This window comes from Cervus canadensis, chromosome 3, assembly GCF_019320065.1.
Source record: "Cervus canadensis isolate Bull #8, Minnesota chromosome 3, ASM1932006v1, whole genome shotgun sequence".
Taxonomy (NCBI): Eukaryota; Metazoa; Chordata; class Mammalia; order Artiodactyla; family Cervidae; genus Cervus; species Cervus canadensis.
In genome coordinates, this window is record NC_057388.1 from 90,241,746 (window position 1) to 90,256,146 (window position 14,401).

Genomic DNA, 14,401 nt, shown 5'->3' on the forward strand with positions numbered 1-14,401 from the left:
CCCTTGGACTGCAAGGAGATCAAACCAGTCAATCCTGAAGGAAATCAGTCTTGAATATTCATTGGAAGAACTGATGCTGAAGCTGCAACTCCAATACTTTGGCCACCTGATGCAAAAAGCTGACTCATTGGAAAAGACCCTGATGCTGGGAAAGATTGAAGGCAGGAGGAGAAGGGTACAACAGAGGATGAGACGGTTGGTTGGATGGCATCACCAACTTGATGGACATGAGTTTGGGCAAGCTCCGGGAGTTGGTGATGGACAGGGAGGCCTGTCGTGCTACAGTCCATGGGGTCACAAAGAGTCAGCCATGACTGAGCAATTGAACTGAACTAAAACTGAAAAGTAGCCAAGGAGGCTCTGTGTCACCAGAACAGAAGATGTGAACACCCACACCCCATGTAGTGATTTCACAGCTCTTCTTTTCAGAAGAAACTAGGAGCAAAATGAAATGTTTCCCTTCAAGGTTCCAAAGGTCGGGACAGGGTTCAGGATTGCCTGGGTCACACAGGTGATTCTGAAGTCAGACCCGGGGCTCCTTCTCCTAGGTGGAGAAGAGAAGGCACCACCTCTCGTCCTCGGCCTCACAGGCTCCCAACCCTGCCGTTCCCTACTCTCTTCCCTGCATCTCACCACCCTCCAAGTGGGTGCAGAAGCCTGGATGTCTAGGCCAAGTGTCTCTGGTACCCCTACGTCTCAAGCACTAAGACAGAAGTGCTCAAGTGGAAGACCATCTCTGGTAAACCACCATGATCCTCCTGCCTTGAATTTCCCATCTGGAAAGTGGGTGCAGTGCTCTGGAGGTGGCACATCCAGGGCCATAGGATTTCAGAGAGGCCGGTCCCTTATAGACTTGTCTTTGCTTTTAGAGTGGTAGCATCATGCCTAAAGATGCAGCCAGAGGAGTAGCTGATGCTCACTCCTCAGGCTGAGGAAGCAGGGGCCAGAGAGAGGCAGAGAGCTACAGAGCAGACAGGGCCGGATGTGGCTCAGTATACAGTCCTCCGTGACTATTCTGAGTATGTCCTCTGCTCTAGAAGCCGTGCAGACATCACTTTCCTCTGCATCCCTGGGTCATACTGTCAGAATCAGAAAGTGAAAGTGAAAGTCACTCAGTTGTGTTCGACTCTGCAACCCCATGGACTATACAGTCCATGGAATTCTGGAGTGGGTAGCCTTTCGCTTTCTCCAGGGGATCTTCTCAACCCAGGGACCAAACTCAGGTCTCCCACATTGCAGGCAGATTCTTAACTGAGTTACCAGGGAAGCCCAGGAATACTGGAGTGGATAGCCTATCCCTTCTCCAAGGGAACTTCTCCACCCAGGGGTTGAACCAGGGTCTCCTGCATTACAGGCAGATACTTTATCAGCTGAGCTACCCAGGAAGCCGTCAGGACCAGGGGACCCTAGAAATCATGGATTCCCCCTCCAACAAGGGAGAGATGGGCAAACAGATAGTCATCGTCCTGGGCACCAGGTCACACCTCCTTTGGTAACCAGAATTCTGTAGTCCAATTCCCAGTGTGGCTGTCTCTCCTGGGGGACATATGCCCCTACGCTCCTGGTTCTAGCTCCTGCTTCCCCTCCTTGCCTTCAGACAGGGAGGAGGAACCATCTGACTTGGGTTGAGATGAAGAGGAGAGAGCAGTTCACATTTTCCAGGAATTCAAGGTGTCACTGGCTGTCCACCAACTGTGATGAGAACAGCCCCCCACCCCGTCACCTCCATCACCATCCCAAAAAGCATCATGCTACCATGTCTAGTCTTCCCCAGTTTCCCCCCTCCCCAAGCCCTCCTGGATAGATCCACAAGCTTGAATCCATTCCCATTATGCCAGTAGTTCTGGGGCTGAGACCATCAGGCAAGTCAGTCCTTTTCAGACCACCAAGTAACAGCCCCTCACTCACAAATGAGAAAACACATGTACACACCCACACACACACACACACACACACACCTACCTTAATTGTCAGGAGACCCCAGGGGCACTTATAGGTAGTGTCTTGAAACAGCTGCCCATGGAATTCAGAGAAGTGAATTTGTGTGGTCAGGATCAGATTCCAGATTGCCCTCAGGCTTCATAGCAGAGCCAAAGTGTTTCTCCAGCTACTTGCAACCTCCCAGGATGCGGGGGTCGGGGGTGGGGGGTGGGGTGGGGTGGAGTGGGGGAAGGGGGAAGTAGGGGAAGGGGGTTGGCAGAGAGAGGGGAGGCAAAGACAAGAGCCTGACTCTCAAAAAGCTAGCTGTCCATAGCACAAGCTCTCTAGGGCCCTGACCCACTGTATCTGCAGAGAAGTTGACACCAGGATAACCTCGAGGTGGGGGGGGGCGGGAGGCGGGTGGTAAGCAATCTTGCATGATGCTCTGAGGGTCTTCTGGTAAAGGGGTGCCCTGGGGAGTGGGCTGACAGCACAGCGCAGTGGGAAGGCAGGGACCCAGCCCACACTACTCAGCAGTGCCCCCTAGAACTGGGGTGCAGGACTAAGCCTGCCTGAGCATGGGGCCCCAGCTCATGGACCTGCCTGGGAGAAGGCAGGGGCCTCACCTACCAGTGGCAGCTTGGGAAGCACAGGCAAGCAGGTGACTCAGCAGACAAAAACACACTCCTTTCAGCCATTTGGTTCCCTGAATCCCAGGAAAATGACAGCCTGAGGGTGGATGAGATCTCAGCACTGAGTGGAAAGTCCCAGCATCACTGCCTCTGATGAGCCATTTTAGGGTGCTGGCTCTGGAAGCCCCCTTCTCCAAGACTTGAGACAGGATGACAGACTCAGATCGAATTGGAAATGGAGAAGTCACGATGTCAGGGTCAGGGGCTCAAAACAGCAGGGGCAGAGGCACAACAGGAAAGAAGCTGGAAGCAACCGGCAAACAATGTTTGCTTGCATTGGAGTAGAAAGGTCAACATCAGAAACACATGCAGCCACAGTCCTCATGATGCCTCCAACTTCCATCTGAGAAACGCTTTGACCATTAAGCACCCAGGAGAGGCCACTAGCCTTGAATGCCACTCATCCTGACCAGACTCAGGTACAAGCAGCTTTCCTAGTGGCCACAGCCTTCCAGGCAGTTTCCAATGAAGCCCCTAAGGAAGCAGGGCCTGCTCCAGCTCCATCACCACATCAAGATCTTGCTTAGGGGACTTCCCTGGGGGCCCACTGGTTAAGAATCTGCCTTCCAGTGCAGGGGATGCGGGTTTGATGCCCGGCTGGGGAACCAAGATCCCACATTCCATGGGGGCGACTACTGAGCCCTTGCACTCTGGAAGCCAAGTGCCGCAATGAAGATAATGTGTGCTGCAACTAAGACTCAGGGCAGCCAAATAAATACACAAATAAGTAGTAAATAAATAGAAGATCTTGCTTTGCAACACCCCAGACACAGCCAGTTGTGTTTTTACATTTGACCTGGTCCAGGTCTTTACACGGGCTTCTCAGGTGGCACAGTGGTAAAGAATCTGCCTGCCGTGCAGGAGACTCAAGAGACACAGGTTTGACCCCTGGGTCGGGAAGATTTCCCGGAGAAGGGAATGGCAACCCACTCCAGTATTCTTGCCTGGAGAATCCCATGGACAGAGGAGCCTGGGGGCTACAGCCCACGGGGTCACAGTCAGTTGGACATGACTGAGCACACACACACAGATCTTTACATAGGATTGTCTGGATTTTGGCTCTGAAAGTCACCCACCCATCCCAGACCATCTCTCAATCCTGGGTAAACTGGGACAGTTGGTCACTACCTTCACATTGGCATCCCCCCAATAGATGCTCTATTAAAAAGAGAAAGGAGAAGAGGAAAAGGTTCCACAGTTAACGTGTGCCTGAGGAACTCGGGGTTAAATAAAAGTAATGAGGGCCCCCTCAGACCACTTCAGATCCTAGTATGTGTTGACTTTCCACCAACGGGAGCAGAGTAGGCAGAATTTCCCAAACTTTTTGGATCATGGTTCCCTTTTATTCATAAAACAATATTTTATTCATTTATCAGACATTTACTGAGAGCATAATTATCAATATTTTGAGGAGTATTAGTGTTCTTTTTGGACAGTTTGTGACACAGCTCATTTCACTGAATTGTGAAAGGAAAAAAAAAAAAAGCCCATATGGTGCTAGCCCAGATTTACCATCTCAGTAAACAGAGGCACGGGGTCATGGCCCATTGCATTTATTGTGGAGAAACCAAAGGCAGCTCCGGGAGGAGTTCCTACCTTCCTCCTACCTCTTGCTTTGTGAGGAACTACTTGGTTGCCTGGTTTTCATCAGAGGCTGGATTGTAAACCCCTGGGCCTCCCCTCCATCCCTCCCTGGAGAAAGAAAATATAGAGGTGGCCGTGGAAAAACCAACGGCATACTTCACTGGTTGGCTTGGCTGGAGTCGCTGGGAGTTTGGCGCAGAGTCAGGGTGAGGATGGATGAAGAAAGGAAGCTACTGAGACGGAGAGACTCAGACCCACATGCTGGACAGGGTAGTGGACCATGGGCGGCGGGAGGAGCACTTATGCAAGGTAAAAAAAAGAGAGAGAGAAATGCACTATTCACAATAGCCAAGACAGGAAGCAACCTAAATGTCCATTGACAGGTAAGTGCATAAAGAAGATGTAGTGTGTATGTGTGTGTGTGTGTGTCTGTGTGTGTATTATACATATATACATGTAGTGGATAACTACTCAACCATAAAAGAATGAAATAATGCCATTTGCACCAAGAGATTCTCATACTAAGTCTGACAAAGACAAAGATTATTTATCATTTCTATGTGTAATCTAGAAAATAGTACAAATCAACTTATTTACAAAGCAGAAACAGACTCACAGACAGAGGAAACAAATTTACAATTACCAAAGGGGAAGAGGGGGAGGGAGGCATAAATTAGGAGTATGGGATTAATAGATATGCATCACTATAGATCCCCTGGAGAAGGGAATGGCTATCCATTGCAGTACTCTAGCCTGGAGAATTTCAGGGACAGAGGCTAGTCTATAGGGTCGCAAAGAGTTGGACACCACTGAATGACTAAAGGCTTCCTGGGTGGCTCAGTGGATAAAGACTGCCTGCAAAGCAGGAGATGTGGATTTAATCCCTGGGTCGGGAAGATCCCCTGGAGGAAGGCATGGCAACCCACTCCAGGATTCTTGCCTGGAGAATCCCATGGACAGAGGAGCCTGGCGGGCTATAGTCCATGGGGTCGCAAAGAGTCAGACACAACTAAGCAACTAAGCATAAGCACCACTATATGAAAAATAAAGAACAAGGACCTCCTATAAAAACACAGGGAACTACGTTTAACTGATAACCTATAATGGAAAGAATCTGAAGTGTCCACTTGAAAATAACACAATATCGTAAATCAGCTATAGTTAATAAAATTTGAAGGAAAAACAGCCATGTGATGGGAGACTCCATTTCACAGGGTGATGGGCAGAAGAACCTCGGAAGCTGCCAGGGTCAGGATCTAAGGGGCTTCAGGAAAGCCTGTTTTGACTTGAAGCCCCAAAGTGAAGGGCAGTGCCCCCTAAGGGTGGGGTGAGGAGCACCCGGGTGGGAACTAGGAAGGAAGGGACCTGACCATCAGAGATCCTTCTTAGCTAAGCACACCCTAACCACCCTCATCCAGGACCATGGTGTAAAACTAATCCCACAGAACTGGGGCCCTCATCCTGAGTGGCCTGGCTGCAGTGGCTCAGTGGGAAAAGGTCACGGAGGAGAAAGCTCAGCCCAGCAAGGCCATGGCAGATGCACCAGTTTGGGAGGGGGCAGTGGCAGGGTCTGTTTCATCACACCTCACCTTGGGCTAGAGCTGAAGCCAATCAAAGAAATAAAACTAAAGTATGTCAGGCCCATCACTGACATGACATCTGAAATATTCAACCCTCACTGAGGAAGGCAGGAGGAAACAGAGGCCAGCAAACAAGTCTGAAATCACAAGGCTAGTAAGCGACAATGTGCCCAGCTGCTCAGTCATGTCCAACTCTGTGACCCCATGAACTGCAGCCTGCCAGGCTCCTCTGTCCATGGAACCCTCTAGACAAGAACACTGGAGTGGGTTGCCATTTTCTCCTCCAGGGAATCTTCCCGACCCAGAGAACCCCTGCATTGACAGGTGGATTCTTTACTACTGAGCCACTTGGGTTTCAAGCTTCTGCCTTTGAAGCCTGGGGCATTATGCCAGGAGATTTCTGTTTTTCTTCTCTTTGACTACAGACAGAACTTCTCTCAAAGGACTTCTTTTGTGGAGACCAACCCTATAGAACAGATAAATGCAGAGCCTCACCAAGTGAATGGGATAGGAATTGGATCCCTCCAAACTGACCTAGTCTTAGATTTCCCCTCCAGGAGTGCACCCCAACCTCTTGGAGGCCCCTAAAACAGTTCACAGAACCTCTCCACTGGGTTTAAGTGTCACTGGCCTCCAGCTGCTGTTCTCACAAGTGTCCACGGACCAAAGTCCTAAGAACGGTACCTCCCCCTGCCCTGCACTAGCTTTGCTGAGGTGGGAAGAGGAGCATGGGGCACAGAAACTCTTCTTTCCCATCCAGAGAAATGTAGGGGACAGGAGCCCCCCCATGCTTGCCCTGGCTGAGGCCCTGCTCATGGGAAGACTCCAAGGCACCTGGCTCACTGGTGCAGCTCGTGGCTGAGGGACTGGAAAGGGAGGGAGCTGGGTTTCCCTGAGCATCACAAGGAGCTGCTCCATCAATACAAAAAGGCTGGAGCCACAAAAAACAAGGACCACGCCAGACCTGGCTGAGCCAGAAGGTGGCAAAGCCTCAGGTCTTGGGGGCCAACTGCTTGTTTCACTTGTGCAGGTAGATGCAAAGTTGACCTTTCTGCAAGATGAGGACTGAGGGCAGAGAAAACCAGTGAGCAGGACTATGATACCATGTGCCAGGGCCCTATTCCAATACCCATCATCCTTCACTTCTTCACAACAGAAGCACCGTTTGTTGTTTAGGCACATGTCTGCCTGAAATAAAGCTTGCTCCTCCCGCTTCCCTTGCAGCTACATGTGACCATAGGACCAGGTTTCATTCAACAAACTGCAACTGGATGGGGTGTGTGTGGTTTCTAGCAGAAGAGCTGCAGCCTTCTTGTTCTTTTCTCCTGACAACTGGAGCCTGAGTAGCCACCTTGGACCACAAGGCAGCTCGCCCTCCTGTCTCTGCATCCATTCCTCCACGGATGAGGCCAGCCTCCCTACTACCTGCCTCTCTTCTGGAGTCAGGTCAGGAGCCTCATAGCTGGAGAGCCAGAACTGGCAGACAAGATTTCAGGTTCTAACGCAGCTCACTCTGCCTCTTGCTCACTCACTCAGTCAGCAAATAGTTATTGAATACCTACTATGTGCCAGGTACTATTGTGGGTGCTAAGGCTATAGCACTAACCAGCAGAAGTCCCTGCCCTGTGCAACTCAGGAGAAAGACAAAGAAATGCATGCCCATAAGGAGATATGGAGAAAAGTCTCAGGGGAGAAGGGATGGGGGTGTGGAGGCCCGAAAGCTTCTCTGAGGAGGTGGCATTGCAGTGGAGAGCTGAAGGAAATGGCAGATGAGGCAGGTGGACATTGGGAATAAGAGCTGCTTATGTGATCTACTGTGGCCCTTGGTGCCTGGGGCCTCCATTTCCCATCTCTGGAATAATCTGTGCGATAGAGGCTGTCCATAAGCAAGTTCTGTGGCCCTGACTGGAAACTCTCACTCCAGTCAGCAGGATCCAAGCAGATTAGCACAGGAATCAGACCAGATGGAGATGGAGGGATCCCTCAGACAGAGCTCCATGAATTTCTGCTGCAAAGGGGGCATGGCTTCAACCCCACCTTGCCTACGTTCAGTTGAAGAATTACAAAGTGTCCTGGCCTTCCCACTGTCCCTTCCATGCTGACCTGAGCTGGAAGGTTAGAGGTCAGACAACTGTGGGCTCCCAGGTCAGCCCATGCATCTCCAGGGGTCCAGCTCTGAGAGGGTCCTCTGCACCCCAAGCCAGAGCTGCATGGCCAGCCCCACGTGGACGTTCCTCCACACTCTCTCCCCCCTGGGCTGAGGCCCACAGCCTTCCGGCCATGACAATTGGCGGACAGGGTGCCACCCTGCGCCCTGGCCCTAGGGAAGTTGGAGGTGGCTGACCCGAGGGGGGTAAGGCTACAAAGGAAGAGAGGGTGGTGGTGGTGCGTGCCAGGGCAAGGGGTGGGGATGGTGGGAGGATGGGTGGCTGGGAGGCCAAGAGGCTGGGGATCTGTGCCGGCTGTGGGAGTGGGCCACGGCAGCGTCTGTATGAGAGCACAGGGTGGGGACGCGTGGGGAGGGGGCACGTGGGGAGGGGGAGCGTGGGGAGGGGGTGCGTGGGGAGGGAGCATGTGGGGAGGGGGAGCGTGGGGAGGGGGCGTGTGGGGAGGGGGCGCGTGGGGGGGGGCACGTGGTGTGGGTGCACGTGGGGTGGGGGCACGTGGGGAGGGGACATGTGGGGAGGGGCCACTCCTGAATCTCTAGATGATGCTGCATTTGTGCACTAGTCCTCGAACAATCACTTCTCACCTGCTCTTTGTTCTGGATTCTGACTCCATGCTGCGGACACCAGAGGCGCCCAGGCAATGGGAGGCAAGACACGCAGTCACAACGCGTGGGGCCAGCGCTGTGACAGGGGAGCCTAACTCCTGAGTGACAAAGTGGCTCGAAGCCTCAGTTTACCTGGCCAGAGGAGGGGTGGGGAGAGATTCTGGGCACCCAGCAGAGACGTCACCACCAACCACGCAGCTCTGCCTTCACAGGGTCGGAGGGAGTTTCTCTGATGCCCAGGGAAGAATAAGCCCTGAGGTTGAGCCCATTTACTAGTGGCTGTGGCTGCAGACACACACGTGCACACATGTCCCCAAGAAGCTACCAGCGGGAGTCCCAGGGAACTTAAGCAAGTTCATCCCCTCATCTGAAAACACGAGGCGGTGTAGAAGATGATTTCCAGAAGGCTCCCTGCTCTAGAATTATGTGTTCTCTGATTTTCTGGGTTATTCAGAAGTACTGTGGAAACCACCCTTTGTCCACTGAATTCTATTTTGAACAGCCCTCAGGCTGCTTACTTGAAGGTATGTTATGGACTACACTGTTGCAAATAGGAGGCTCCTTACCATGCATCTTTTGTGTAGATTTTCTTGAAGGTTTTCCCTCAGGAGAATACCTACAGCTGTGAATACCTACCGGTGTGGCCCGAAGAGTGGAGATCCTCTGCCACCTGATGTTCTAACAGCCCCACAAAGCGGACAGGACACAGGACAAGCAGAGACCCACACCACTACATGGGGACGGGATGAACAGGACACGGACACCCGGCCGAGCCCCCTGCCCTGCATCCCACACGGCGGGCAGGGCTAGGAAGTAAGCCTAGAGCTGAGGGCAGAGCTCCAGCCTCCTCTCAATCTGATGAAGTCTCTAGGCAGGCTTGGGCTCGGACGGCTGGGCAGGGAGTGGGCAGAGGGTGGTCACTCTCCTCCAGCGACGTGGGAGGCTGTCCGCTCCGGCTTGAGCTTGTACTCAGCAGACCTGCAGAGGGCCCCCGGGGGTGTGAAGAAGCCGGCCCTTCCTGGGGTAAGGGTCATCTACATTCCGACGCCCCTCCCAAGAAGTGCCCAGCGCTGTCCGGAGGGTTCCTTTCACTTCCCTTAGGAGCTGAGTGGTCCTCACAGCAGCTGCCTGGCTGGTCTGTATTCCCAAGCCTGGAAGTCCCGAACCTCTGCGGTTGCTTCCACCGGCTCTGGCTGCTGCAGAAAGAGCCTGGCGGCCAGCATCACCACCAGGGTCCGAGCTGGCCTCATGCCTCCCCCTTCCGGACAGCCTGAAAAGCCAGGGGCTGGGGCCAGTTCCCCAGTCCAAATAACAATTCCTAAGCTCAGTGCCCGGTGCTGCACTGGGCCCCGGAAGAGGGATGAACATGCTACCGGCTCTGCCCTGAGGGGCTCCCCAAGTGGGGGAGGAGACGCCCTCACAGACCCTGGAACAGGACTGGGTTCCCTCTAGGAAAGCTTGGCAGAGGTGATACCCGAGGACGGAGGGGGTTAATGCTCCAGCCCTCCCCACCCAGGGGATTCGCCCCAGGTGGAAGTCCCTTCCTTTCTGGGCTTCCAAAGCTGGGGCAGAGATATCAAAACCCTACTCAGCAGGACCCTTTCTTCTCCCTCCAAATCGTGAGAAAAAAAAGCAAAGGTGGGGCTGCCTCTCTCCCCACCTCTGTGCCCTGCCTTCTCTAGGTCCGGGGCGACCCCCAGAGGGCCCTCCTGGGCTCGCCAAGCTCCCCACTCTGTCCCTCCCCGATAGCCACACCCTGCAGCTCTGGCCAAGCGGCCACCTGGTGTCCCTGGGAGTCTCCCCTCAACCTCCCCAGCCCTCCGCTCCTCCCTCTCAGCCTGCTGGAACCAGTCTCCTCCCAGTACCGCCCCCACCTGGTCTAGCTCACTCCTGCCTCAAAGCCCAAACAGCACCTCACTGGAACACCCGCTGTCCCCAACCCCACCCCATGGAATGTTCTTTCTGGGCTCTGAAAGTTCACCTCCTCCCCAAAGCCTCCCTGCAGCTCACTGACCCCCTCACCTCAAGAAGCCCCCATCATATCCCCAGCTTCTGATCTGTGTCTTCGCTACACCCTGCAATTCATTCTGCCTCGGGCCACCCTAGGAAGGATCTCCCACCCCCTGCTGACCCTTTTATTTTAAAATCCCTGTATAGGACTTTCCTGGTGGTCCAGTGGTTAAGACTGTGCTCCCAATGCAGACAGCACTGGTTTGATCCCAGGTTAGGGAACTAAAGTCCCGCATGTCGCATGGGGTGGCCAAAAAATTAATTAATTAATTAAAAAATAAAATAAAATTCCTTTATAACCCCTGCCTCACTTTGCCCAAATCACCCCTTCCCAAATCCTGCCACTTCTCCACACATGCTGCCCTTTCAAAACCACACCACGTGGCACTTTAAGCTTCAGTTTTTTTATTACTGCTTAGCAATGGACACCCACAAACATTAGCAGAATCCTGATGCTGGGGGCAGAGGATGTACGGTTTATTAATCATAATAGCCAGGAGTTTTCGAGTTCTGACGGTGAGTTGGGCACAATGGCAAACTCATTAATATGTTATCTCTCCTTTTCAGAACAACCTGCAAGATGGAGATTTGTTGTTAATTTTTACAGACTCAAAGAGGTTCACTATCTGGTCTTCGGTCATATAAGCCTGTCTGATCCAAAGTTCCAGTGTTTTCAACCACCTCTAGCTGCCTTTCCCTTGCCTAAGATTCATCCATCGAATGACATAATCAGACAGACCCTTAAGACAGTGCTCAGTCAACCTGTCCTTTCGGCAAAAGCCCAGAAATGTCACAGTGACACTGGATGTTCCCTAGCTCTTTCATTCTATCTTACAGATGTGGAAACAGGTTGAGAGGAACAATTTGCCATATGGTTCAACCAAGTGAATATCAAACCAGAAAAGGGTCTAATGGGTTGTCGGCATCGGGTTGGATGCTGCTGATGCTGTGTGACTCACCTACAATAGAAGGTAAGCTCCCAGGGCCCTGCTGGATATAATTCGTTTGTTCTACTTGAAACCTTGCTTAGAACTAAAATCACAGGATTTCAGCAGTTTGGGGGTTCACCCTCCCAGATGACTGCAACTCAGCCAGCCATACCTTCAGAAGAGCAGAGAGCGAGCAGTCCTTACTGGGTCCCTATGGCATGCTCAGCCATGTCCAACTCTTTGCGACCCCATGGACTATAGCCCGCCAGGCTCCTCTGTCCATGGGATTCTCCAGGCAAGAATACTGGAGTGGGTTGCCATTCCCTTCTCCAGGGGATCTTCCTAACTCTGCCACAGCCACTAAACACCAAGCCTGCACCCTTCAGCCTTCTCTGGTCTCAACATAGCAAATAATACTATTAATAGTGACAGTCCCTTGCCAGCTAACACTCTTCAAAGCACTTCCCATTATCACTGCATACCATAGTAGCATTTTAGGAACTGGAGACCTGGGCTCAGAAAGTCCAGGTGATTTGCTGGTGGGAGAGGAACCAAGGTTATGGTTCCTCTTTTCTTTACCACAGATGGAGTTCCTACCATACTCCATGCCCCATGCTAGGCTTGTGGAGGGCTTCTTGGAAGAGACAGGGTTTCTGGGTAGTGCACAGGTACCAAGGAAGACAGTCCCAGCCTCGAAGCCAGTAAGGAGTTGGGCTTGGAGCTCTTCCCATTTTATGGGTGGCTCCAGACAGAGTGGCCTCTTAGGACAGAGGAACAGAGGTCTCATCCCCAGCCTCCACCTTCTCCTTCAAGCTCAGCCTCCTGAAGCTCAGAGGCACTGGGAACTACCCTCGCCTTCCTGACACAGCCCATCTCCCTTCTGGATGGTGCTAAGAGGCTTCTAGCAGAAAGGGTGAGCGTCGGGTCCACACTGAGGTCCATCCACCTGAGAGCAGGGCTGAGGAGAGACGCCCCACTCCTGCATCTTCTCAACCCTGCAGGTTGTGCAAATCTGCGGTGACTGCCATCCTCAGAGCTGTCCTGACTGTTCCTCACACTGGAACCCCTCCTCCAGGCGTCACCCCTTCACTTCACCCACTCACTCTTTTCAGGCCAGGCTGTGGAGTCTCAGGGCCGCTCCCTGGAGGATGCCCAAACCTACTTGCTCCTTGAGCGCCAGCCCCTTCCCAAAAGCAAAGTTCCCTGTGACGAAGAAAATAGACTGCACTGCCATGCCACCCCACCCTTCCCCTGAGACTTTAGTCCCAAAGGCAGCACCTACCAAGAAGAAGGTCCCCTCTCTGTCTCAACTCACCACAGTCCTGCCGACTGTAGAGTGGAAACAGGGCTCTTTCTCCCTGCAGACACCTGCCAAGGTGGGCAAGAAAGAAATGCTTCTCTATCCTGGGGCTGAGACTCCTAGCTGTTCCTAGGGACTCTGGGACAGTACCTGTCCCACCAGATTTTCACCTTTAGAAGAAATAGGGGAGGTGTTTCTATGGCACAGCCCAAGCCCGTTTCATGAGAGAGAAATTCTTTGCTCTACAAAGTGCTGGGAGGAACTCGCACCTTCCTGGCCATGCACAGAGAAGGGAGTTGTTCCCTTGGTGCCCTGGAGGCAGGGGCCCCACTGAGTCTGGGATTGTGGAAAATCCACTTATTCCCTTTCCACCTGCCCCAGCACAGGTTCAAGTGAGCTGAGTGAGCACACGAAGCTCGGAAAAACCACTCGGCAGAACGCGAAACACACGGCCTCAAAGGCCGTTACTGGTTTGTCACCTGCTTCGGGGACTTCCTCATAAGCTCCCAGCCTGCCGCTCTGCCTGGAATTAACGGCGACACAATACCGTCCCTTACCGGCTCCAACGCGGAGAAAAAAGTGACCAGGAGCTGGGGGTCCAGCGGAAGCGTGGAGGCTCGCGGTGTCCCAAGTCCCGACTCTAGGACCGCGAGCCCACTCAGCGCCGGCGCGCCCGTTTGCCCGAACAGAACCCATCACAACTCCACCCGCGTGGAGACCCGGACGACCCACGCTCGGATCCCGGCACCTGCGGCGTTCTCCGGGAGTGGGAAGGGGCCTGGCTGGTGCAAGGTCAGGGCTCCGCGTGTGGCCCCGGCTAGTAGTGCGCGCAGGGGCTGCTCCCGGGTCCCGCCACGAGGCAGGGCGCGTTTCCCAGCAGCGGGCCTGGCCGGGGGCGCACCGGCACAAGGGGACTCCCGGCGGACCCCGAGCCACCATCACTCACCCTCACCGAAGAGCGGCAGCGGCAGCAGCAGCAAAAGCGCCGAGAGCACCAGCGCGGAGCGCATCATGTCCTAAGCGCGGGCGCGGAGCAGGTGGCTGCGGGCTTGGCCAAGGGTCCGGACGGCGGGAGCGTGTGGGCGCCTCTCCGCGAGGCCTGGCGGTGGCTCCGACGGCCGGGCGGTGGCCCGAGCGTCCCGAGTCGCGCCCCGGTGGCCCCTCCTCGCGGCCACTGCGGCAGAGCCGGCCGAGGCGCCGAGCCAGGCGGCAGAGGAGCGGCAGGCGGCTGCGTCGCGGGCGGTGTCTGCGCGGCTGCGGCCCGGCCGGCGGCTGCGGCGACTCCGGTCCCGTCCGCGCCGGCCCCCGCCCCCTCCCCTCCCCTTCCCCAGGAGCGCGCGGGCGGGGCGGCGCTGGGCGGAGAACAATGAGCCGAGGAGGAAACTCCGCCCTAGCGCGCGGCGGGCGGGGGAGCGCGGCCGGCTCCCGGCTCCCAGCTCCCCGCTCTCGGCTCCCGGCTCCGGGCTCCGGGCTCCTGGCGGGCTGCTCGGGGCGGAGGGGAGGGGGGATATGAGCGTGAGCGCCGGAAGGCGCGGTAGCTGGGGTGATTCCCGGCACCAGACCGCCCCCGGCCCTCCGGCCGCCCGCCCGCCCGGGAGCGCAGGTGTCTCCCG

The 14,401-nt window shown here is 54.5% G+C and overlaps 1 protein-coding gene across 2 annotated transcripts in view; it reads right to left on the reverse strand.

Annotated features, from left to right (window-relative positions):
- Positions 1-14,053, reverse strand: part of PODXL (podocalyxin like) — a 46,768-nt gene extending 32,715 nt beyond the window's left edge. The window contains exon 1 of one of the 2 annotated variants that reach the window (XM_043463739.1): positions 13,735-14,053. In XM_043463739.1, the coding sequence (XP_043319674.1) occupies positions 13,735-13,801 (67 nt within the window). In that variant the 5' untranslated portion in view covers positions 13,802-14,053. The remainder of the gene's footprint in view (positions 1-13,734) is intronic. The other variant, XM_043463740.1, reaches the window with a different exon arrangement.
- Between the last annotated feature and the right edge of the window lie 348 nt (positions 14,054-14,401).